We start from the raw sequence: 26,358 nt of genomic DNA, 5'->3' as shown, positions 1-26,358 counted from the left end.
CGCATGCTTTATTTACTGAATTACTGAATAACTATCAAGGGGCCAGGCTCAGGGGCATGTGTGTGCTGCATTCACAGCCCTTGAACATGATCCTGTACAGTAAACTGCTGCCCTCTCTTCCCCCAAAACATGCACAAACATCACTGGATGTAGCCATAGAACATACCAGTGTCATTACTGTCACAGGCCCAAGCACCAAACCATCTAGCCTGACGTGAAACTTATTGCTCTATACTTCATGGTGAGGAAAAGAGGAAGAAACAACAATTTTATTTGCATTTAGCAATACACAGTGAAAAAAAAAGATAAATCAGTATTTTTTTATTTTTTAAATATAATTTTTATTTTGATCATCGTGGCTTACATATTGTTGACAATATTATTTTAGGTACATATTTACATAAAATCAAGGGGGATTCCCATCACCAGATTGTCTTCCCTATACCTCCATTTTTGTCCTCCCTCCCATTTCCTCTTCCCTCACCCCCAGGGTGGCTAGAATATGTGGTCCCCTCTGTATCTGACCTACTTTTTCATGTACCTACTGACCATCAGAATATCTTCTTTCTATGACATTTTTCTCCTCTTCCCAATTTTTTTGAGGTTTCTTTGTTTTATTGTTGTTATAAATGATGTATCTCTGGAAAATTAGCCCTTTATCTCATGTAGTGTGTGAAAGTAATTTAGTAGGGTAATTTTTAAATTTATTTTTATTTTTTCTGTGGCTACATCCAGTGTAGTTCAAGTCTTACTCCTGGCTCTTTATATAGAAATCACTTCTGGTGGGCTCAAGGATTATATAGGTGCTGGGTTGAGCCCAGGTTGGCCACATGAAGGACAAGCACTCTATCAACTGTATATCAGTGGGCCACCACGCCTAAGGTGATTTTTATTTTATTCAAGTTATATTTATCATGCAAAACCTTTTTATTTGTTTATTTTTGGACGTTATCTTGCCAATGAAATCAAATCACCGAAGAAATTTTTGTGGCCCTGTCTTGAAGATAGAAACAGAAAGCCTTTAATCAAGAAGAGGCAAGGATGTCTACTCCACTTTTATTCAATAAAGTTTTGAGGTCCTGACCATAGGAATCAGACAGGAAAAATGAATAAAAGGATCTAACTTTTAAGTCATACTATTACTACTTAGAGATCACATAACATTTATTGAAAACTATAAAAGCTTTAAAGAAAACTTCTTGAAATAATAAACCATACTGCAAAGTAAATTTTTGATAACATTTTTCAAGATCTTAGAACACATCCTACTAAAATTATTATGAAATAATAAAACTAAAAAAATATAAAATTTCTTAGGTAAAAGAAGTACGGTATGCATTTATGACATAAAATTATTCTCATTGTAAAACTACAACAAACTTTGTGTTGGCAATAAAGATAAATTTTTCAGACAAATGGAATATAATTGAAAGCCCAGAGAGAAACCCTCATATATACAGACAGTTAATCTATGACAGAGGTGCCTGATGCATTAAGTGAAGGAGGGAAACCTTTTTCAACAAATGGTGTTGGAAAAACTGGATATTAAAATACAAATAAAAAAGAAACGAGAATAATACCCAACAACATTAGGAATAATGGAGAAAGAGAAGTTTGGGCAGAGAAGGGACCCTATGACAATAATAGTTGGAAATGATCACTCTGGACAAGAACTGGAAATTTGTATAAAAAATGAAGTAGCATGTACTTCTGTAACAGTATTTGTATAAAAAATGAAGTAGCATGTACCCCTTCTGGAACAGTATTGAAAACTATGGTGCCTGAAAGGAAAAAAGAAGGAAGAAAAAGGAGCAGAGAGATAGCACAGTGGTAAGGCATTTGCCTTGTGTGCAGAAGACGGTGGTTTGAATCCCGGTGTCTCATATGGTCCCCCAAGCCTGATGGGGGCTATTTCTGAGCATAGAGCCAGGAGTAAATCTTGAGCGTTGCTGGGTGTGACCCAAAAACCAAAAAAAAAAAAAAAAGGAAGAGAGAGAGAAAGAGATCGTGTGTGAGAGAGAAGTGTCTGCCATAAGAAGCAGACTTGGGGTGGGTGTGTGAATGAGCAAATTGTTGGTTGGAAATGAATTGTGGTGAAGAGATGAGGGTTGGGACATTCTATGATTGAAACTTAACTACTAACTATTTTTCACTATTATTTCATGGTGGTTTAAATACATTTTAAAAAACAAAACAAGAATCATATTTCATACCATTTAAAATGTAATTAGAAGTGGGCTATATACCTAAGATATACCAAAATCCATAAAATGCACTGAGAAAAATATATTCAAAGAATTTTTAAACTTCAATATTATTTACTCAGTTTACTAAATATAAGCATTATATAAAATATTCTCTAAGACACTATAGATATTGTATATATGTATATCAGCACACACATTTAAATAATTTTATAGAGAAGTTATGTACTCTGGAGCGTTAACTTTGTAAAAATAAAACTGCTAAGTTCTGGTAAAAAAAAGTCAAGTGATGTCATTAAAATGAATTCTAGTGGGGCCGGAGAGATAGCATGGAGACAAGGAGTTTGTCTTGCATGCAGAAGGATGGTAGTTCAAATCTTGGCAACCCATATGGTCCCCAGAGCCTGCCAGGAGCGATTTCTGAGCGTAGAGCCGGAGTAACTACTGAGCGCTCCCAGGTGTGACCCCCAAACCAAGAAAATCATAAAAATGTATTCTAGTGATATCACAAGCCATCTACACACATTTGGATAGCTCGTTTTACTTATCTAAGCCTGTAACTTCTTTTACGTGAAATTAGATAATTCAACGTTTAGATGAATGACAGAATAAGTAAATGAGGTAATAATCTGTGAAAGTTCCTGACACATATCCTGTCAGGAAACAGAGAAGGTAAGTATTATCATGTTCTTTTAGGTTCTCTTTTTTTTGTGTTATTTACATATCAGCTAAAATTAAACCATTTTAGTACAAGGAACAGGAAAAAGAAAAAGGAAACATAATGAATCGAGCAGCAAATCACACACAACACAAGAACTCAGACACTCACAATCTCAAAGGGAAAGTAATCTGAGAGAAATATTTTAATTTCCTAATTTTAAAAAGATGCATGCTCAAATAATTAAAGTAATAAGAAAAACAGCAATTAATCAAGATTCTTCTAAAAGCATGTTGCAGTAACTCCTTTACAGGCAAACAAATGTGAAAGCTTGATTAAATAATTTTATGCCAACTAATAATAATATTTACATAGAAAGTTAGGTAATACCTGTCTACATCAACAATTTGAAGTTAAAAGACACTAACCATTATTGCCATGGGTTGGATCTTCTGAAACTTGCTGATAAGGGATATCAATATCTAGTTCATGAAACTGCTATTCACTTAGTACTATATTCTTGTCATTCTGCATCTCTAGCATTCATAGGACATGTTAGATGGACATATTTTTAGTAATGATTTCTTTATTTGAGCACCATGATTACAATATTGTTTGTACTTGATTTTCAGCCACATGTACACCACACTTTTCCAGTGCACTTTTCCTACCACCATCGTACCTGGTTTCCCTCCCATCCATCCTTTTCCTGCCCCTCTCTGGGGCAGGCATTTTCCATATCTCTCTCTCTCTCTCTCTCTCTCTCTCTCTCTCTCTCTCTCTCTCTCTCTCTGATGCTCACACACTCTGTCTCTCTCTGATGCTCACTCTCTCTCCTTTTTGACACTGTGGTTTGTAGTATTGTTAATGAAGGGGTAATATCCTTTATCCCCTTTCAGCACTCAATTCTTGTCCAGAGTGACAGTTCCAACTATCATTGTTATAGTGGACCCTTCTCTAACGGCACTGACTACTCTTTGTGTCAAGCTTCCTATTATAGACTGGTCCTCTTGGCTCTCATCTCTAGTGTCTCTGCCTATTATTGCCATAATGTCTTTGATTTTTCTTATATATCACAAATGATTAAGATTATTCTATGTGGATAGACACATTTATTTAAAAGCATATACATATAGTCTCCAGGATACAAGGGGATGAGGTGTATGTGTTGCCAGCAGAGACCCTAAGTCTGATGCCTGAAACAATAGGGTTCCAAGCATAGGCAGAATAATCTTTTGCCCTTGTGTGTATACCAGTACTCCTTCATATTACATAAATAAATATACCTATTTATTTATTAAAGTTTATCTAGTATGTTTTTCTGTAATTTTGGTTGTTATTTTATTTTCCAAGTCATTAGTTTTGACATCTGTAAAAGCAGCTAATTGGTTATCTTTGATTCACTCTATATGTTTCTATCTATATAAGATTCTGGGATGGGTATATCCAAACACTCAATTGACCTATTTATCAACAGATGCCTGCATACAGAAGTTGTGATAAATATATAACATTTATTAAATATACATATACATATATGTATATTCAGTGAAATACTACTTTGCTACTAAAATATTTATATATGTATATATATTGTATTTAGGGCCAGTGGCTAGTGCATTTGTCTTTCCTACAACCTGAGCAGTTTTGCTTCTCAGCACTACATATGGTCTCCCAAGCCCCTCCAGGAGTAATACCTAAGTATAGTGCTAAGAGTCAGCCCTGCCCACAGCTGAAGATGACCCAGCAAACTACCAAAAATATTTATTAATTTGTTTGTAAAATAGGTAAATTTGGGGGTTATTATGCTAAATGAACTAAAAAGGTAGTGAAATATACTTACTGACTTGTCACAGTCATGTGAAATATGAAAAATTGACACAAATGAATTGGCAAAGGCAATGAAAATAATTCTGGGGGGCAGAGAAATGTAGGGTGTTTGCTTTGCATGTGGCAGACACAGATTTGATCTCCAGCATCACATGTAGTCCCTTGGGATCACTAGCAGTAATATCTGAGTGCAAAGTCAGGAAAAGTCTTGAATACTATTGAGTGTGGCACAGAAAAAAATAAACAAAAGGAACTGCTGGACTCAGTAAAAACTGTTGTAGTTTAGGGGAACAGACAGAGGAATACGTGGAGAGGTCTTTTTGACAGTGACAATAGGACACTGGCAGTGGTACTAAGTTTCTGAAATCTCACAGTGCTGTAAATCAATGATAAATTAGTAACCAGAACATATGAACTGTCAAAAGAACAGCAAAACAACTCCGCAAGACAGATGGGTGATTATAGTCTTCATTTTGATTTAAAATGACATCTAATTCTTTGACCAACATAGCCACGCAACAGTGCATCAATATCAGAAATATAAAGGTAATTCAGCAACCTCAGAGTGTCTAATACATTTAAATGGTATTTTTTTTCTTCCCTTGGGGAGGGAGATGGCTACCAACAGGGGCTCTGAAAGCTAGTCCCAGAAATTCTAGGCTAACAATGCTGAGTAGTTCATTTTGAGTGCAAATAAATGAAGTTTGTAGAGCACTGGGACTCTCCACTGCTGTACAAGGCAGTGTGCAGTGGTCCTGCAGTGACAGGGACACAATTTAGGTCCTTGTGCTTGCTGCATATGAGCTCCTCAGCCCTGAGCTGTCTGAAACCCCAAAGAGATATATTACTATTTTTTTTCTAAGAACATTCTTGCTTGACCTTTTAAAAGTAGTATCTATTATAATACTCATTTTTTTAATTATGCTAAACCAGGATTTCTAACCATCTCCTTCAGTTGATTGTAATTTTCACTTCACTTACAGAAAATGTTTCTAACAAAATTACAATGCTCATAACATGGGAGGGCAGGTTTGAAAGTAGTGATAAAGTCAGCTCAAATATTTTAGAAACACTCATAGGCTAAACACAACTCCAACTAGTCTTCTCTATTTATAAAGGTCTTAAATGTCCACTAATAAATAATATTCATACCAAAATTTATGGAAATTTCCATTCAAATAGAAATACTAATGTTTATTTTGCTCAGATGAAGTTTTATTATAAATATACCCACAAATCTTCTGCTCAATTATTTTACATTCTTCCTCCAAGTTTCTGGAGTATATGGTCCTTTTCCTTTTTTTGTTGTTGGTTTTTTGTTTTGTTTTGTTTTTAGGGCCACACCCATTTGATGCTCAGGGGTTACTCCTGGCTAAGCACTCAGAAATTGCCCCAGGCTTGGGGGGACCTTATGGGACTCCAGGGGATCAAACCGTGGTCCTTCTTTGGCTAGCGCTTGCAAGGCAGACACCTTACCTCTAGGAGCATATGTAAGGTCCTTTTCAAAGAATTAGAAAAATAGGTCCCAAAAGCAATGTCAGGGGAAAAAAATTCCTGATCAAAGTTGGCAAGTCATAGGGCATTACCATTTATAAAACACTGGGGAAACTGTCCTTGGGGCTCTGTGCTCAACTTTGGGTCTGGGCACATTCTTTAAAGTGAGTGACAAATACTGGCTCATAGGTGTAAAACAAGCTTTGGCCTCTGGGTCTAGGCCAGAAATTCAAGTTCTAGAATTCACCCCTCCTTTTCACCAGCTCCACACATCAGCTTTAAACATCTACAGTTTATTGCCAGGGTTTTCTTTATAAAACAAAAAATGTATTAGAATTAGAACTGTGTTTAGGTTCTAATATTGATTAATATACAAAGTCACTCCACCCCCCCAACTGCAGAAGTGCCCCATCACTATATCCAGTCTGGTCCAACATTCCTTCCCTCCCACTATGTTCCTGCTATTTTCAATTAACAGTTAATAATTTGATGCAGGTTACCTCATTGGTGCTAGAGAATCTCCACATAAGTTTCTGAGTTACTTCCCAGCAGCTTATTCATTGCCCTCACTCCCTTACCCCCTAACCTGCTCTCTTAGGCCTGTACTCTCATATGTACTATCAATTATATTGATAATTATAATTATATAACATATAATATATAATAATTATATTGAATTATTTTCCTTAGTATATAACAGAAGTAAAATGCCAGCCTATATTTGACCTTTTGTAGCTTATTGTGCTCAATATGATATTCTCCAATTATATCCATGTTTCTACAAAACTCATGGCAAATTTTTGAGTAGCTGCAGAGAACTCTATTGTGTATATGTATAGAAGCTTCTTATTTTTGACCACATCCAGCCATGCTCAGGGCTTATTCTTGGCTCAGCGCTCAAGGATCCCTTTTTACAGGATGCAAGAGATCATATAGGGTGCTGAGGATTGAACTTAGGTCAGCTTCATGAAGAGAAAAGCCTTATCCTCTGTACTACCTTTCTGTTTCTGTACCATAACTTTCTAATCCATTCATTTGTTGGACACTTGGGGTGCTTCCATATCTTAGCAGCAAGCACAGTGCTACAAGAAACATAATGGACATATATCTCTTTTGCTCATGGCTTCCAAATTTGCATCACCAGCTAAGATCCCTGTCCCAAACTAAGCTATTAGCATCCAGTGACCTCTTCAACATCTCACAAATATCCCCCTGGCATCTGATTCTTTGAATTAACGATATTGTGTTTGGGGGATAACTACTGAGTAGTGGGATAACTGAGTCAACTCTGAACCACTTGTCAACAAGGAAAATGAAAGTCTTTAATTGTTCTAACAGTATCTACCTGTATAGATTCAAGCTTTTGTTGGACACACTGGTATTAAAGAAAACATGTTTGAGAGACACCACTCAAAAATACCCCCCCCAAAATATTTAAAATTTTATTCCTCAAAAATAGGAATTCACAAGAATAAATCACAGATTTTAACAGAGTAATCTTGATATTTTATTAGGAGAAGAAGTCCCATCATTTACTCTCTCTTTAACTAAAAGAGTGGTCAGATATTTGAAAGCTGTATCAAAGGAGTTCTTCCTGTGCACAGTGGGGATTGCAGAAGATGACACTCACTGTTGAAATGATGACTTCTGCATGTCAGATCTATAGAAGTGTGCCAGCTGACACTTAACCTGCCCCCTGCACCATCCCACAATCTCACAGCTTAGTGTCTTTCTAACCCTGACCTCTTCCTATTTTAGCAGAAAAGCAGAAGTAGTGAGATGACAGCTTCTCAATTTTTCAGTCTGTGTCTGCTGTGCCTGCTGAGGACCAGCTCTTTCTGTGGCTATCACAGACCAGCAACCTCCAGGTCACTGCCCTTGCCTGCCCACAGATGACTCCAGTGAGGCTCTGCACTTTTATGCCATACCTGACTGGCATTACAGTAATGACAAGGGTTTTCAGACCAATCTTAAATGTTCCCTGACATTTCCCCCTCCAGCTCTTTCTACCTGTTTCTCTGCTCATCTAGGAGAGAAGCTCCTAAAGAAAATTCTGAGCTTACTGCCTTCCAGCTTCCTTTCTCCTATTACACACCCAGCCTCTGCCCCAGAACAATGCTTTCTGAGCTTGTTAAGAACATCAGGTTGTGACCTACAAGTGAAGTGTGACCAGTTCACTTCTGGAGGTCATCATAGACCACAGATAGGTCATTGGAGTCACAGCCTACCATCCTGTGTCTGAGCTTTCTCACAGTTGCTAGGACACCATTCTCCAACCTCTGCAGAGGCCACTCAATGGGTAAGTGGATAAAAGAACACTAATTACATCTTAGATTAAAAGCCATCAGATTTCAGAACTTGGTTCTCTTCTTTTTACGTATGTAAAAATTGCTCACTGGTGATATTATCAAATTTATTTATTGTAAATATGTTGCTTTTAAGCCAAGTATCTCAAATATTCATTGTAAACTATGCTATCAATCCCAAACTAAAATATTTTTATCCAACAGCCTCCTCAGCATCTCTATTCAGATACCCCACTGATATCTTGAACTACACAGAGACTAGACCTACCGGATCATTCTCCTTATCCTGCTCTGTATTTTGCTGTTCTACTCTCAACTGAGGGTAACTTTATATTTTAAATGTCCCAGGTTAAAAACATTAGGATCAGCCTTGAATACTAATTTCTCATACAAAGTATATTCAGTGCATTAAAATATTTAACTTGACAGGGCCGGAGAGATAGCATGGAGGTAAGGCGTTTGCCTTGCATGCAGAAGGACGGTGGTTCGAATCCCATCATCCCATATGGTTCCCCGAGCCTGCCAGGAGTGATTTCTAAGCATAGTAAACCCTGAGCTCTGCTCGGTGTGACCCAAAAACCAAAAAACAAAAAACAAACAAACAAACAAAAAAGATTTCACTTTACAAGACAGTTGAAGATTGAAGATTTCTTCCATTTATACATTGCTGGCTGTGCCACATATATGAGGTGAGTGAAAAGGCATCTAAATCTTTGTGGTTCTCTTTTCCACTCATCTACTGCCAATAAAGATACTGATTTTATATTTTCAGCCAAGCAAAATGGATTTATTGAATAATATGTACTTACAGAAGGAATAAATGTACTCATTGCGATTAGAGAGAGAGCAGGAGGGAGAGGAAGGGGAGAGAAAAGAAAAAGAGGGATATAGGGAAGCAGCAGAGAGAGAATGAAGAGAGAGAAAAAGAGATATACGAGATAGAAAAAGAGAAGGGAGAGAGAAAGAGAGATATTCAGGAGAATATACAGGCTTCTGCATAGTAGAAAAACCAGAATGGCTTGATGCTTGGTTTTATTTGTTTGTTTTATTTTTGTGTTTTGCGTTTATTTTATTGTTCTGTGTTTTGTTTTGAGCCACAGGATTCCTCCTGGCTCTGTACTCAGGAATCAATCACTCCTATGATTGAACCATATGGAATGACAGGGATCTAGCCTAGGTCAGAGCCCTACCTGAAATACTATCTCTAAAGCCCAATGCTGATGGTTGTTTGTTTTTTTTTTAATAAAACACTACTTCAGACTGTCTCTCTGTACAAAATCTCCTTTGTTTTATAAAGTCAAATATAAAAGCTAAATTTCTAAAAATGGCTTGTGGGCTCTCTAACAAATCCCACTACCATGCCTTGTATTTTCTTATACCATACCCCAAAGCCTCACCTCCAACTTTAAAACATTCTGAGAGCCAGCAGGAGTCCATAAGTGTCTTTGCTCCTCCAACAATCTTAACTTATCTTTCTGAACCTGAAGCTTTGTATCACTTCCTCCCTCAGACACTGTACCACCCAGGGGTTTCCACTCTATGTGCCTGACAAGCAGAGTGCTTAGAACTTTTGAGCCAACTGATACAAAAGTCCATTGAACCAACTGCAAGCCCAGCCTTTCCCAAAGTCTCATTCAAATTTAATCACTTGGGAGAAGTAAAGAATATACAGAACTCTTGAAAGCCATTATGTTTATGTTAAAGGGAAATGATTCAGATTAAAACCAGTCATAGAAGTGATGCCTAGGACAGTCTAGCGTGGCTCTAATGCAGGGTTTCTGTGTCTTCAGGGTATCTTACACTGACAGATATGTGAGAAAACACCTGGGGTCTCACTAATCCAGGAGGTTTACATGAGTCTCGATGTCCAGAAATGTTACCTTAGCTCTATCACCCAGGCAGTATGAACTGAATAATTTATCATGTATCTGACAGTTACTCTTAGGCTAAATGTGTTCCTCCTGCATGAGGAACACAGATATTTCCGTGACTCATGAAAATCAAGAGGTTTGGGCTATAGAAATAGTATAGCAGGCATGGAGCTGGTTATGCACTTAGATTCCATACCCAGCATTCTCTTTAATCTCTCCAAGCCTGCCAGAAGTGATCTCTGATACCTGGGAATTCTAAAATATAAAAATTAAATAAATAAAAAAGATAAACCTCTTTTAAGCCTTATGCCTTTAGCCACTCTTTCCAATTGACTATTCAGGTGCCTTTTTTATCCTGTTTTTTTTTTTTTCAGAGTATTCATAAGCTTCTTCCTTAATGTGTGATTTGATTATTTAATATACTACTATTTGTTCTCTTTCCTCTATGTGAGTTCCAAGAGGCCATGGGTCCTTACTGATAAACACCTGGAAATATGTTATTCAGGACAGGGCTCAGCATGTGAGTATCATCATAAAGACTTCTATAAAATAAATGAAAATAATATTCTTGATAAACATGCTGGCAAAAGAAGGGCTAATTTAACCAAAGACATCCTTTATTTCTCTGATTCTTAATGTACTTTTTATAGTATGAATTCCCTATGAAATATGGTAAATAATACAGATTTAGTAGAACTAATAACAGGCACTTTGCAGAACATGAACATGAATATTGGCCACTGAGAAGAAATATGGTCTGATTTTATGAACCATTTGTGTGCCCAGCAGACTGAGTGTAAATCTCAGTGTGTGATCTCCTAGCCTTCTGAATATAGGTACAAAATTTCATCATTGTGAACCGAGTTTTCCTCTTGAAAAGTGAGGTTTAAATTAAAAAAATATAGCTATAATTTTATATATTATGTTGAAACTTTGCTATGGTGTTCACAAACACAATTCCATTTTAGTTTCACCAAAAATCGATGAATACTTTTTAAAAAAAAACTTCATATTCCGGGGCTGGAAGATAGTACCATTGGTAGTTCATCTGCCTTGCACAGGGCCAACCTTCCAGGAGTATATGCCAGGAGTCCTTCAGGAGTCATCCCTAAGTGTAGAGATAGGAGTGAGCCCAGAACACCAGTAGGTGTGGCTCAAAACCAAAAACAAAAAGTATTCTTTTTTAAGTAAAGTGAAGCATGGAGAAGTCTTTAGAATTGTAAAAAATTGTCTAAATAAATAGTAAAGTTGGCCCTGAGTCCACATCCATTTTCTAAAAAGCTGTATCTTTTTTTCTTTTTCAGTCACTATGATTTATAATACTGTTGGTAATAAGAATTTACACATACAACATTCCAACTCTACATCTCCCACCAGAAAGTCCATTTTCTCCCCCACTGTCTCTTCTACCCCTTCTCCTGTCTCTCTCAAAAGTTCAGACTAATTCTCATATTCTTCTGTTTTTGACCATTTTTTATTAGCTTACTATGCTTACTATGCTTCTTTATATCCCATTTATCAGAAGGGTAATTCTGTACCTGTCCCCCTTCTGCTGATTTCACTCAACATGGCACCCTTCACTTATATCTACATAGCAGAAAAATACATAATTTTGTATTTTCTTAGTTCCACGTAGAATCACACTTTGAATATGTATCATAGTTTCTTTATCCAGTTTTTTATTCAGTGGACACTTGGGTTATTTGCAGATTTCGGCAATTATGAGTAGTACTACAATATACATAGGAACACACATGTCTTTTCTAAATAGATTTTTTTGGGTCTTTGGAATAGATGCCAAGAGATAAAATTTCTGGGTCTTATGGAAGCTCAGTTCTTAATTTTGTCTATATTGTTTTCCAAAAACATTCACATCAGCAATAGGTGAGGGTACTTTTATCTTTACATCCAAGCCAGCACTAGTTGTTTTCATTCTTTCTGATACCTGCCAGTTTCACTGTTGAGACATGTATCTCATTGTTTTGAGTCGCATTTCCCTAACCAGTGATTAAGAGCACTTTTTCTTACATACCTATTGACAATCTGCATGTCTTATTTGAGGAAGTTTCTGTTCATTTCTTCTCCCAATTTCTTATAAGGGCTTTTTCTTTCTTAAGCTTTACAAGTGCTTGACATATTTTAGATATTAACCTTTGGTAAGATTTTGTTAGAAAATATTTTCTCCAAATCTGTGGGGATGTCTTTTATTCTGGTTATTGTTTTTTGTTTTCATTTTAGTGCCAAAGCTTCTCTTCTGATACAAAAGTATTATTTGCCTGTGCAAAAACAGCATGACCTGAGGACATTCTTGCTCCCTTCAACAGTCCCCCACACCTGATGTCTTATTCAGCCTCTGCATGAGTTGCCAACATCACATAACCGGCACCAATTTTAACATAAAAATTTCAGACTAATAACTGACTTCCCACAAAGTAAGCCTATTACTATTCGGGACTGGACTACATACATGTAGGCATGTGTGTATTTGTGTGTGTATATGTTTGTACTGGAGAAGAATATTTGTGTAAGGAACTGGTAAGGAACTAGTAAGTGGGAAAAAAAAAACTCTGAGTAAAAAGTCTTGGGATCTCCAATCAAGTCCCTAGACTTTAATCAAGTCAGAGCAGGAAACTAAATTTCATATCAAAAAGTCTCTCAGAAGTGGCTTATACATTAACTATTAACTTGACCTCAGTCTTTCCCACTGTTTTAGATAAGGACTGAGATAAAAAATATGTCAGTATCACATCATATCTTATTATTTTAGGATGTAAATTAGGAAATGAGAAAAGAGTTTTCCCATTTTTATAAAATGATGCTCAAGTAACTAACCACCAGTTTTATCTATTTGTCGGTGTCCAGTTTATGATAAATAATGCCGTCTGGTTTAACAGGGAAGGTCCTTGAAGACATTACCTTTTTGTTAAGGCACTCAGTATTTTATAGAATACTGAATATAAGCTTCAAGTCGTGTTTTAAAGATTTATTTCAGAAAGCAATTTTTCAGCTTAAAGCTCTTACAGAACTACAATTAAATGTATATGACACTGATAAATGTTTAAAAGCTATTTTTATAAATTTTGACTTTCAAAAAGCACATTTTGATTCAGATATCTGAGTAGATGCTTTGTTCAAAAAAGCCTTAAGGTAAAACAATGTCATTTGCCCATGAGTACATTAGCCTATAATAGTAAAGTTTTCATGATAAACAGTTGTCTCTGAAGCTTCATGGTCTTTTCTTATTTTTATTTTTATATTTTTGAAGGCTGCACGATCTTAATCACTAAAAACTGAACCGAATGTCTTGTGTAATTGCTATAAACACAGTGTCACAGGCTAACTAGATATGATTGATTATTGTCATCTATATTCAGTTCCCAATGTATCAAATAAGATTTTTAAATTCCTATGTCGTGCATTTCATCAGTACTTCCAGCATAAGAATTTAAGGTAAATGCTGTTATTTTTAAGTAAGTGTCAAAACAGTATTTGAGATGAATATTAGAGCTAGAAGCTTATAGTAGATAAACGTATAAAAGTGACAAAGTATAAACTGTCTGTAAGAATTAGACTTATCTCTCTCTGTTTTAATACATTTCTAACTTTTTACAGCATTTTATCACAAAAAATTATTTAGAATAGCCAAGTTTTTAAGAAGTTCTGTTGTAATATGCCCAGGGCTAGAAATTACAGTAATGTTTATCTAAAACTTGATTACTCATCCTCCCCATTTGACTTTAACATCTAAGATATGAAAAGTATGTTTATCTGCATTACAGTTCTCTTTCTCACTGGGTATGTAGAGAGCATTCAAAAGCAAACAGATGAATATTTTATTATCTCTATGACATTAAAATTCAACTTTCAGGAATACTTTTTTAAGACCAATTAACTGAATCATGAGCTCATTATTCTATAACAACATGTAGAAAAGACAAAAATGTTCTCCTTGTTCTCCTAGTTCTAGAGTGAATTCATCTAGGATACTTAATTACACCTGAAAAAGTTACTCTAGGAATAATGGTCACTTGGCCTTGAGGCCATAGTATGCCTAGCAGAAGCAAAGTTGTACTGAGCTTATGAATAGCCTGAACTGTCTCTGATATTAGGCTCATTTAGGATATCATTGTATTCTTTGTTTCATATATGAGAGATACATTCTCCACTCCTGCTTCACAGATTTGGATCATATATTGAACTCAAAAATAATTGCATCTGGGACCGGAGAGATAGCATGTAGGTAAGGCATTTGCCTTTCATGCAGAAGGACGGTGGTTCCAATCCTGGCATCCCATATGGTCCCCTGGCAGGCATAGGCGATTTCTGAGCATATAGCCAGGAGTAACCTCTGTTTTCCCAAAAAAAATTGCATCTCAGCTGAACCATGTTGGTCATTTCTAAGTCCTCCTTCTGCATCTTTGGTGCATGTGTTTATTATAAACACGTGAAGTTTGATACTAATCATCTTGCATTTTCTTACAGGAATCAAGATCACATGCTTTTCAACTCAGGAACCAGAATTTATTTAAAAAAAAATCATGGTGGGAACAGGGGTGGAGGGTGGACAACTTTGTTGGTGGGAATTCCCCTGATTAAATGTCAATATGTACCTAAAATATTATTGTGAAAGATTTGTAATCCACTTTGGTCAAAACAAAGATTATTATTAGAATAATAAAAAAAAAGAAGGAAAGAAAGTAAGTAAAAAGAATGCATGCTGCAATATTTGTATTTGATAGCTTTCATGGCCAATTCCTCTTGGTTCCCCTTTCTAGAACTTAAAATAATGGTAGTATTTCATCGCTTTAATTTTTTTCCAGTCTATGTCTGTTTTGTTGGGGTCTGTATGTGTGTTTTGTCTAGGCATAAGACTATACAACTTAATCATTTTTAACCATCAAATAGCACAAGTTCATTAATTGTGTAAGATTCTTTATACTTGGGGGAGATGGAGTGATAGCAGGGCATTTGCCTTGCACATGGCTGACCTGGGACAAACTAGGGTTTAGTTCCTGGCATTTCATATGGTCTTGAACCTGCCAGGAGTGATTTCTGAGCGCAGAGCCAGGAGTAAACCTGAATGCCACTGAGTGTAGCACAAAAACCAAAACCAAACAAACAAAAAGGAATAATTATACTTTATATTCCCTTTTACCTGAAGTCACCAAATAGCTTCTACATATGCCAGAAGCCCTAATATACATACATTTTAATAACTTGACATGATCATTAAGATATATGATGATTAAATATCATATATAAGTATGTAGTTATGTTTAAATGAGTAATTCACTCATATAATTATATAAGATAAACAGCAGATAGATAGACAGATAGATAAGATAGATGATAGATAGACAGACAGACAGGTAGATGGATGGATGGATAGATGGACAGATAGATATACAGACAGATGATAGATACACCTTTTATATGTCTTGTTTATCATGGCTGTTCTAGTACCTTTAACTAGTGTCATATTACATTTTACCCTTCCAAAGATTTCTTTCTTTCTTTCTTTCTTTCTTTCTTTCTTTCTTTCTTTCTTTCTTTCTTTCTTTCTTTCTTTCTTTCTTCTCTCTTTCTTTCTTTCTTTCTTTCTTTTTTTCTTTCTTCCTTCCTTCCTTTCTTCTTCTTTCTTTCTTTTTTATTTTTCTTTCTTTCTTTTTCTTTCTTTCTTTCATTCATTCTTCCTTCTTCTTCTTTCTTTCTTTTTTATTTTTTCTTTCTTTCTTTCTCTTTCTTTTCTTTCTTTCTTTCTTTCTTTCTTTCTTTCTTTCACTTTTTCTTTCTTTCTTCTTTCTTTCTTTCTTTCTTTTCCTTTTTCTTCCTTTTTCTTTCTTTCATTCTTCCTTCCTTTCTCTCTTTTTTTCTTTATTTTGTTCTTTCTTTCTTTTTCTTTCTTTCTTCCTTCTGTCCTTTCTCTTTTTTCTTTTTCTTTCTTTCATTCTTTCTTTTCTTTCTTTTGTCTTTCTTTTTCTTTCTTTCTTTCGTCTTTCTTTCTTTTTCTTTCTTCCTGTCTTTCTCTCTTTTTTCTTTCTTTCTTTCTTTCTTTCTTGCTTTTTCTTTCTTCCTGTCTTTCTCTTTTTCTTTCTTTCTTTCTTTCTTTCTTTCTTTTTCTTTCTTTCTTTCTTTCTTTCTTTCTTTCTTTCTTCTTTCTTTCTTTCTGCCTTTCTTTCTTCCTTCCTTTCTCTCTTCTTTCTCCTTTCTTTGTTATTTCCTTTCTTTCTTTCATTCTTTATTCTTTTCTGAGAGAGGGGTTATAACTAGCTGTTCTGAGGACTTACTCCTGTCTCTTCAGGTGGAGCTTGGGGACCAAAGGTGATTCTGGAGTTTAAACCTGAGTCAGCCTTGAGTAAAGCATGTGTCTTACGAGCTGTACTCTTTGTGAAACCGAATGTAGGGTGTTTTTTTTTTTAATTTAAGTTTCAGCTTTTATTTGTGGATTGCAGAACCTCTTAGAGTGTGCATTTTTGCCATTAATCGATGGAATCTCTACATTCAAATTTCTTCCCACTTCACCTTCTGGAACTGCAGTTGTACATCAGTTAAACTCATCCCATAAATCCTGGGTAACATTTTCTTTTAGTTTTATACTTTTTTAATAAATGTCTTTTCCTATAAATATATCAGTTTAAATATTTTATTGACCAACCTTCAACTGCACTCTTTCTATTTGGTGTCCACTCAGGTGATAAGTCCACTGAGAGATTTCTTTTTGGTATCAGTCTGAATTCTTAATTTTCCTACTTCAATCTCCTTGTGCTTTCCATATCCTTATCAAAACCTCCATCTGTTCATACATGTAGTTCATGTTTAGTTATACAGTCTTTATTATTTTTATCATTGTGATTTTCAAGTCCTGTATTCATCATTCTAACCTGAAGGCAATCTCTTGTTCTCATCTCCACACCTACCTAGCCCTTCTACTAGCCCACTAGACTAAGCTCACACATTCCCTGAAGGATGTGAACAAAAGTAGCATGTTGATGCCAACAGGCTCTTTGCAGTAAGTCCTCCAGAGTCTATATCACATGAGAATAAATTAACACTCTTTCAATCCAATATGTGTGAAAAGATTGAAGTGATTTTTAACTATCTTGAATGATACCTGTCTGGTCTACTCCTCCAGGTAACTCTACATGGATTTTAGGGAAGTTCAGAGTTTGTGATAATTGTTATAGTGGAGAGAATGGCACAAAATACATGTTCATGAAGTTACAAAAGTCAATTTCACATTAACAAATGCAAGCTAGGGGATGGAGAAACAGGACAGTAAGTAGGGTGCTTGGCTTGCATGTGGCCAAACAAAGTTTTACTACTATTATCACATACAGTTCCCTGAGCACCACCAGAAGTTACTATTGTTTATCTGTGAAGCTGTATATTCTTTCTTCAGATCTGAATCTAAGTCTGGCTGGGTGTAGTACTTTTTGTGGTGCAGCTCTCTATAGTCACATATTCTTGTAAAATGAAGTTCTAAACTAATTACAACTTTTTATTTATTTATTTATTTTTGCCTTTTATTTTGGGGCCAAACCTGGCAGTGCGAGGGCTTATATAGACTCTACTCAGGGATCACTCCTGGTAGTGTTCTAGGAACCATATGTGGCACCAGATATTGAGCATAGAGTGTTGAATGCAAGGTAAGCATTTAAGTTGCTTTACCTACTATAGTATCTTGCCAGCCACCATGAACTAAATTTTTTAACTTTCTAATCAAGGTTCAAGCAGAAATAGATTTCACTTAGTAAGCTATTGGTTTAAAATCTTTACAGATGTCAAATGTATAGTTTTATTACATCTATTTTATTATAAAATTATTACTTACATATACATAATTGTATATATGTAATCAAGTACATTCTTAATTTTATATTTAAATTTATAACTATAAAATGTATTTCATGGGGCCGGCGCAGTGGTGCTAGAGGTAAGGTGTCTGCCTTGACAGCGCTAGCCTAGGACGAACTGCATTTCGATCCCCCGGGGTCCCATATGGTCCCTCAATCCAGGAGCGACTTCTTTTGCTTATTTTAAATTATGAGAACAATGATGCAAAGAAAGAGGACAAGGTAAAGTTACTGTGGAAGGACAATCACCAAAAAACAGAGTTCTCAGAAGACATCCTGTTGCTGACACCTTAATTTTGAACATACAGCAGGAAACATTAAGAAGAAATAAAGCAGAACCCATGTACAATTACTTTGTCCCTCAAGTCTCTAGATGAACATTATAACATTTCTTAGTGGTACACAAAGCAACTTAAAGCCATGATATTTGTGTAACTCCTTTAACATTGAAAGCATAGTATTTTTTACATTTCCATGCATATGCATATTAGTTTATGTTAACCTCAAAAGTTTAAGTAGGTTTTTTTTCAAGGTTTAAAGTCAAAGGAGCAAAGTAAAAACGGTGTTAGAGTGGCAATTATTGTTTGCATAGGCCCACCAAAATATGGGTGACATGGAAAGGAAATGCCTTGGCCTAAATACAAGGAGACCCTACCCCTGAAGTTTCCTGGCATAAGACCAGCTCTAGGCTCCGGCAAAATAGTTTGTCTAATCCAAGTCCTTGTCTGTAGTGCCAATGCAGTTTTATTTTTCAAACAGTCTCTGTTGTTGGCAAAAGATCCTTGAATCTTCATATACTTCATTGAAGTCAGGCTGGTGTCAAGCGTCCTCTAGTTTCACCTCACAATTAAAGGGCAATGCAGAGAGCCCTGTCCAGTAAGCAGGACGTTATTGTTGTTAAATCTTCTCAGTGTTAAGGGAAGTCTCTTTTGAGTAGTTCGATGTTAGAGCAGAAGTAGGGTCTTCCCTGATAGAGGATTGCTTCCAGGTGATGTTATAGACAATGTTGGATGTTTCGTAGGTTGCTTCCCTAGTTCAGGGGTGAATGGAGAATGCCTATTCTTCTGAGGCCTGCGCCAGGTCATTATGTCAATGTTCAGGGTGTAAGGTCCAATTGCACTACAAGTTTTGTGTGTTCCCATCTCTATTAGATAAGAACTTATTTGTATATATAGAATTTCACCATTTTAATGTGCTTATGCAAACAAGGAATAATGCCACGTGGTATTATTGATGCATACGGGGGCTGCAAGAACAGATCCAACAATCCTCGTGACTTGATTCATACAGAAGTGATAAACTGAGGGAATATTTCATTAAATTCCTTATTCATCAGTTCACAAAGAGAAGAAAAGATAAAAAAAATTAGGAGAAATCATCACTATATAAGAGAATATTTAGTAAGAGATATAGCTGTCAAAGAAAATAGATATAAAATAGTCAAAGTTCATACTTATCTGTTTTATGCTTTTGAAATAGTTGGATGGGTGTTAAATCCAGTGTACCACGTTGGTCTGTGATTTTGGATAGTGCAATACTGAAGTTAAAAAGGGTAAATGTGGGGTAATGATGGTTCGGGGTGAGAGAATTGAAGAGTAAAAATGAGTTTTGTAGGGGTGTGATTTCTGAGCACATAGCCAGGAGTAACACCTGAGTGTCACCAGGTGTGGCCCAAAAACCAAAAAAAAAAAAAAAAATTTTTTTCAAGCTTTAAACACATAGACTTTACTTTTAACTAAGATAATTACAAATATTCATCCACATAGATGTATGTCACTATAACTTGTATTTATTTTTCAAAAATAAAAGCCACAATTTAAATATTCTATATATTCATCCATCTGTCATTGAATTTCTATTGACTTTGGTTTATACTATTTTGTCTTTGGCTTGAGAAACACAAAATTATATGTATCATATGTGACTGCGAGTAGAAAACAAATCATGGTGTGATGATCATGTTCAACTTTAAGAGAGAATTACAAAAGTAGCTTTTTAGAGGTATTTTTAACAATGTACATTTCTGTCAGTAATCTATAATAATTCCATAAATGCATAGCATGTTCCCTCCAATTATGCTTTGAAATTTAGGAATCATTTCTCTAATTTCATGTTTTTCTTCATCTTTTTTTCTAATTATTAGGATTTTTTTGTGTTACTTCTGTAAAAAGAGGCTATATCTGATTCTATATTCTGACATTTTGTGTATGCTTTTATTATAGAATAGTACTACTCCCTCCCTTTCTTTCTTACTTCTTTCCATTTTCCCTATTTCTCACTGCTCTTTTCTATTCCTTTACTCTAATACTCTACCCAGTGTAAACCTAAGATCAAGGACATGTTTTAAATCCATCTACTTTAATGTTAAAACTCAGGAAACCAATCTTTGACATCCAACTTTTGAAATTCTGCCTATTTACAAGATAAAACATTATCCTACCACAATTTTATGGATGCTGGCAGAAGATACATTACTCCAAGGTCAGATACAAAGGACCTTTTACTAGCAGCTCAGCAGTGGACAAATCATTAACATTTTCTTGCACAATTCCAAAGGCTTAAAATTTTGCTGAGCACCATGAAAGACAGATGATTGACAGCTGCATATAGAGGAGTTTGCATTATAGGAGATAAACCTAAGCTTCGACACCCCACATTTTATAATTTTCAGTATAAATACCCATTCTTTCATCTGAAGTATATTTTGTCTCAGTATTATAAAGTAATTTAGGAAACACTGTTGGTGCTTCTAAATGCAAATTATTTATAAATTAGAGATTCATAAATAATTAGTTTTCAATGCCTTCCATTAAATAGTCCATGGACTCAATTTCCACAGACATCACTAAATCCAAAATTACTTTAAGTCATCTCCAGTATCCATTCTTGTTGGCATGCCATAACCAAAATTTCTCCAATAAAGAATATCTGTAATCAGAAGTTATTTTTTGGTTTACCTTATATGTCTTAATTATTTTAATATTTTAAAATATGTACCAGATATTTCATAGGTTTCCAAAATTGAAGAATAAGCACCACTTTTATAGATTCATAATATGCATTTGGGTTAGAACTACTACAGATATGACACAATGTCTTTTTTATCATTATCCTAATTTTCACCCCACGGTTATGATATATATTGTAATGTATTTTAACTCTACAATGGCAATATGTTTATATTGAAATTTTTTAAGTAAGTTAACATTGAAGACATATAAATGTTTTCTTCCTCATCTGACTTGTATGCAATACTTTCAGATCCATTGTCAATTATTTTTCTAGGCTTCATCCCCGATAGTGCTTAATTCTCAATCTGCAGTCAGGAATCACTGCTGTTGGATTCTGGGACATTAGAGGTCCCAAGGATCAAACCCGGTTGACTATGTGCAAGTGAAGTATCCTATCCACTGTACTACCTCCCTGGCAATAAACCACTAACATTTGTTATAATGATTTAGGGGGAAAAAAGTATGATAGTATTAACTTTATTGTTTTGTTTGATTTTGGAGCCATATCCAGCAGTGAGCAGAGCTTATGTCTAACTGCATTCTCAGGAATCAATCCTGGTAGGGCTTGGGAGAACAGATATAATGCCAGAGACCAAACATAGGTCAGCTACATACAAATTTTAAGGCATTTGAGGTATAGTTTCTGTACTTTCCCTAATACCCAAGATCTTCAGTTACTGTCCTATGACCCTCCACATTTTGCTCTTCCTTTCCTCCACCACTTCTTGGCAATCTAAACTTTGTAATCAAAAGCCAGAGTTTGTCATCATATTTTAGTTTTATTTTTTAATATTTTGGTTTGGGAGCCACACCTGGCAGTGTTCAAGAGTTACTCCTGGCTCTGAGCTCAGAAATAGCTTCTGGCAGGCTCAGGGAACCATATGAGATTAAGGGGATCAAACTAGGTCCATTCCAGGTCTGCCACGTGCAGGCAAATGCTCCACCACTGTGCTATTGCCCTGGTCCCATCATTTATTAGTTTTTATCCCTTGTTGTATTTCTCTATATACCACAAATAAGTGAGATACTCCAGTTTTGTCCTCCTCTCTCTGACATATTTTATATAACATGATGCTCTTCAGTTTCACTACAGTTGCAGTAATTTTTTAATTATATGCCACAACTTCTTTCCCCTTTAATCTGTTGAGGCCATCCAGGTAACTATATACATTGATTACTATTCATCATTCAAATATAATCCCTATAAGACTTTTGATAATTCAAATTTTTATAATAGTTTTAAGCAAAGGAATCCCTTTCTTACCTTCAAGTTTTTCTTTTGTACATTCTCACCTCACAGAGTTTCAGAAAATAATTAGGAATACAAGCAAGCAAGAAAAAAATATTAACAAGGTGTAATTTTATATAAATACAAAGGCCCTTTGTAACATAGGAATATAATGTCAGTATTGTTTTCCCATTATTAATTAGAGCACATTAGCCATGGAAACATAAAAAGTGTCTGTAATTCTGAAAATGGTTCCATTCTAGGTATAAAACATATTAATATTATATTCTTGGTATGGAACAATATTTTTAAAAAAGCCAATGATAGAAGCTGCATCCCAAGTTAAGATTTTGTATTTTCACTTCTCACCCTATCATTAATCCATGCAACAGCACAAGGCACCTTTGGTGATATAGGACTCTGGAATTTCCTTTGACCTGCAGTCCTGAAAATTGCTCTCACTGACTAAGAATAGAAATTAGCGTCCTCATGTCTGGTTTGCCTGAAGTCAGATTTTGTCTGAGAACATGAGTACAATAGCATAACACTTACAGCCTTAAACTATTAGCACCTACAGAGGCTACACTGACAAAAAGCATAACCTGTGCATTTTTGAGTATATTAAAGATGCAAGCGACCAAGAAGGAAATGCATAGCTCATCTTGAAAACATTAAATTTTTAAAATGCCTACTTTGTACCTTGCATTTCATATGCTGACTTGTGACTCTGAATTTTAACCATCAGATTTAGTTTTACCATTTTTCTTTATTTAGTTTCTTCAACTGAAAAGGTAACTCTCACCTTGGATAAGAGAAGAGAGGAGTCAGTATGAATTATTTGTCTGGGTAAAAGATGCATTCATTGTTTTGGTGTCAGTTATGCTGTAACATAGTCCAAGTACTTATAGAATATATGGTCTCCATTCATTAAGGAAATCACTAAGCAATATTTTAGGGCTCACTCAAACTGGATCATCCTCAACATCGTCATTTGCATCATCACTCTTTAAAAACTGCCTCCACATTCTGTGGAGTGTCTGATAGACACTGAAAAGGTCCTGTGGTTTTTCTTTTATGAATTTTTCAACATTTAGTTCATGTGGTATCTGCATTCAAAATTCCCAGTGCCCTCCATTTATAAGACTAATTAGACCTTGATAATTAAAAATGCTGGATGCTAGAAAAATTTGCATTTCCATAGCATCAGGCAGGTTGTCCTATAAAGTTGTTTAAAGAAATAATTTATGGTAGAAAAGCTGCAAAGGACACAGATCTGGACATGACAATCTAGTGAGATTTGAGCATTTGCTGGCTTAGCACCCAAAGAAAGAGGTTGTAGATACTTCTCAGAAGAGTTTCCCAACCCCTACTATACAAAACATAGCTGTCAAGCAAGAAGGCATGAGGGAAGGGTAACTTGGTCATATCACTGGACAAGGAGGTAGGCTACCTTCAGGTACCCTAAAAGGGAAGGAGTAACAGGTGTAGATAAAAAATAGATCTCAACTGTATTTTTCTTAGAATGTCACAAAAGGTAGGGGTATACTAAATCATGGCTGCTCATAATCGCATAGCATTTAAATATATATCCACATATGAATACATATTATTCATGTATATGGTAGTTTGTCATCTGGGTAAGTACTTAAAGAAGTTTTTTAGGTAAATTATTTAAAATTAGCATATCTAACAATTTATACATCAGTTAACACAAACTAATCATAATAAAGTATGCAATAATTACTACCAGGCACTAAAGTCCTTAAAATATTCTCTAAAACTGAAGGCACGATTTCTTACTAAAAAGATTCAATGAAATATTTTACTCTATCCCTTCCTGTAAAACCACAAAATCAATAAGACACAGAGAAAACTGTATCATCAATGAAATAAAGAAACAATATAACCTTCTAATCAAAGCTTAAATTACAGTTTCTCAAATACTGTAAAACTTGGCAAGTATGAGAAAGATTCTGGCAATTTATATGTAATTCTACAAGAAAGTTACACATTGTCATAAATGCATATATCACATTTTTTAAAGATAATCTAATATTCCTTTGATTGAGCAAGAAAATCTACAGTTTATGACTCTAATGAAGTGCAGACAAATCACTAAAAAGAAGTTCTTTTATACAGTTTTAGGAGAAAAATAAAATATAAAAGAAGATAGCAAAAATACAGAAAGAGGGAGAAAAGGAAATGGTGTATATGATAAAGAAGGGAGGACAAAGATTATATTGAAAGTATTGAAATGATGTAATGACTTAGGAAGAAAAAGCAGAAGTATATAAAAGATGAAAATCCCATACATAGTATAAATAAAGTCACAATAAGGGCCAGGCATGTAATCATCAATAAAACATCCAACATGTATGTGTGAAGTCTGTGATTTTATTCTTGTCAACACATATATAAACACACAACAAACCCCCAATACATTAAAATCAAATAAAAACATAATAAAATCAGGATTTTAATATAATCTTATATGAATCACACAAAATTGATTTCAGACATATGCTAAAAAGATGTCAGTTAAATCAAAATTAACTGCTATATAACTGGTTTTCTCCCAAAGTAGAAAATAAACCAAACAATAATGACTTGCATATAAATTAAACAAAAATGTTTCAGATATATGAAATATTTAAATAATTGTACCTGCAGGGGCAAAGGAAGCTTGGTGACACTGATCATAATTAAACATGAAGCCTTTCAAAGTAATAAATAATGTTACGAATAAGAATCACGTTAAATGAGCCAGAGTGATTGCACTGCAGATAGAGCATTTTCATATGGCCAACCTGGGTTGGATCCTCTGCATCTTATATAGTCCACCAAGCACTGTCAGGAGTGACCCCATAAGCACAGAATCAGGAGTAACTCCTGAGCACCACCAGGTGTCCTCCCCCCCCCAAATAATAATATTAAGTAATTTAAAAATAGCAAAACATTTAATGAAAATATATTTCTCTTGGGGAAATTTTATAAAATTGCTATTCCGTAAGTAAAGATAGGATCTTCAATCCATTTTTAGGATCAGATCAAAAGAGAGAAAGTGTCAGAATTAAAAATAATTAAACAGGGGGTGGAAAATGGTTCAAAGGTTAGAAGTGTAGATAAGGACCTGGAACCACTCATATCCTGAAGACATCCACAGAGATCTACAGGGCTTGGGTTGAGCCCTAGTTTTGGACCATCATGCTTTGTTAACTGGGTGTTACCAGAAGCCAACCTCAAATCCCAAGACTCCTTCTCAAAAGACACCAAGTGAATAAATGAATGTTCTATTTCCTTACCCATTAGAATGCATGAATAAATCAGCTCTGAATAAATCTAAAAGGCACAATTAAGAAGCTAAATGCAGGAATATACTATAGAATATAGGCACAACAGTGTATGGTTGCTATTTAACAAAACGAAATAGGATGATGAACTATAAGAAAAACCTCAAAATGTCAAGGAATTAAAATAAATTATATACTTTTTTTTAATAATCTACAATGAAAAATGAGTTAAAGTAAATAACATTCAATCTCCTCTAAAAGGTAAGGCAATATATTTTCAAATTATTAGTGTTTTTCAGGGGGAAAACAAAGTAAAAATAAGAATGTTTTTAAATGAAAAATAACATCACAACTCTTCAAAACTTATAAACACAGTCCAAAGAGCATTTCAACAAAAAAGTGCAGTTTTAAATACACTTGCTTTCAAACCAGTAAATAAAGGGTAGAAAATCAATGACCAATCTAATCCCAGGTTTGCAGAATGATTGCCTGTTTTTCAAAGAAAAGTTTGTTAGAATTCAGATACAATCACTCAATTTATGGTACTCATCGGTTTTCAAGTGAATATCACTGTATTTTAAATTTTGTATAAAATATTGAAAACTTCTTAAAT

The 26,358-nt window shown here is 35.0% G+C and overlaps 1 protein-coding gene across 1 annotated transcript in view; it reads right to left on the bottom strand.

The window, feature by feature from the left end:
• The window catches only part of SNTG2 (syntrophin gamma 2), a 329,060-nt gene that overhangs the window by 289,870 nt on the left and 12,832 nt on the right, over positions 1 to 26,358 (bottom strand). Inside the window, exon 2 of the mRNA XM_049784652.1 lies at positions 8,761 to 8,818. Within this exon, the coding sequence (XP_049640609.1) occupies positions 8,761 to 8,818 (58 nt within the window). The remainder of the gene's footprint in view (positions 1 to 8,760; positions 8,819 to 26,358) is intronic.

The sequence above is a fragment of the Suncus etruscus genome, chromosome 12, assembly GCF_024139225.1.
Source record: "Suncus etruscus isolate mSunEtr1 chromosome 12, mSunEtr1.pri.cur, whole genome shotgun sequence".
NCBI classification, from domain to species: Eukaryota; Metazoa; Chordata; class Mammalia; order Eulipotyphla; family Soricidae; genus Suncus; species Suncus etruscus.
Note: the sequence above shows the minus strand (reverse complement) of the source record. Positions and strands in the feature narration are given on the sequence as shown.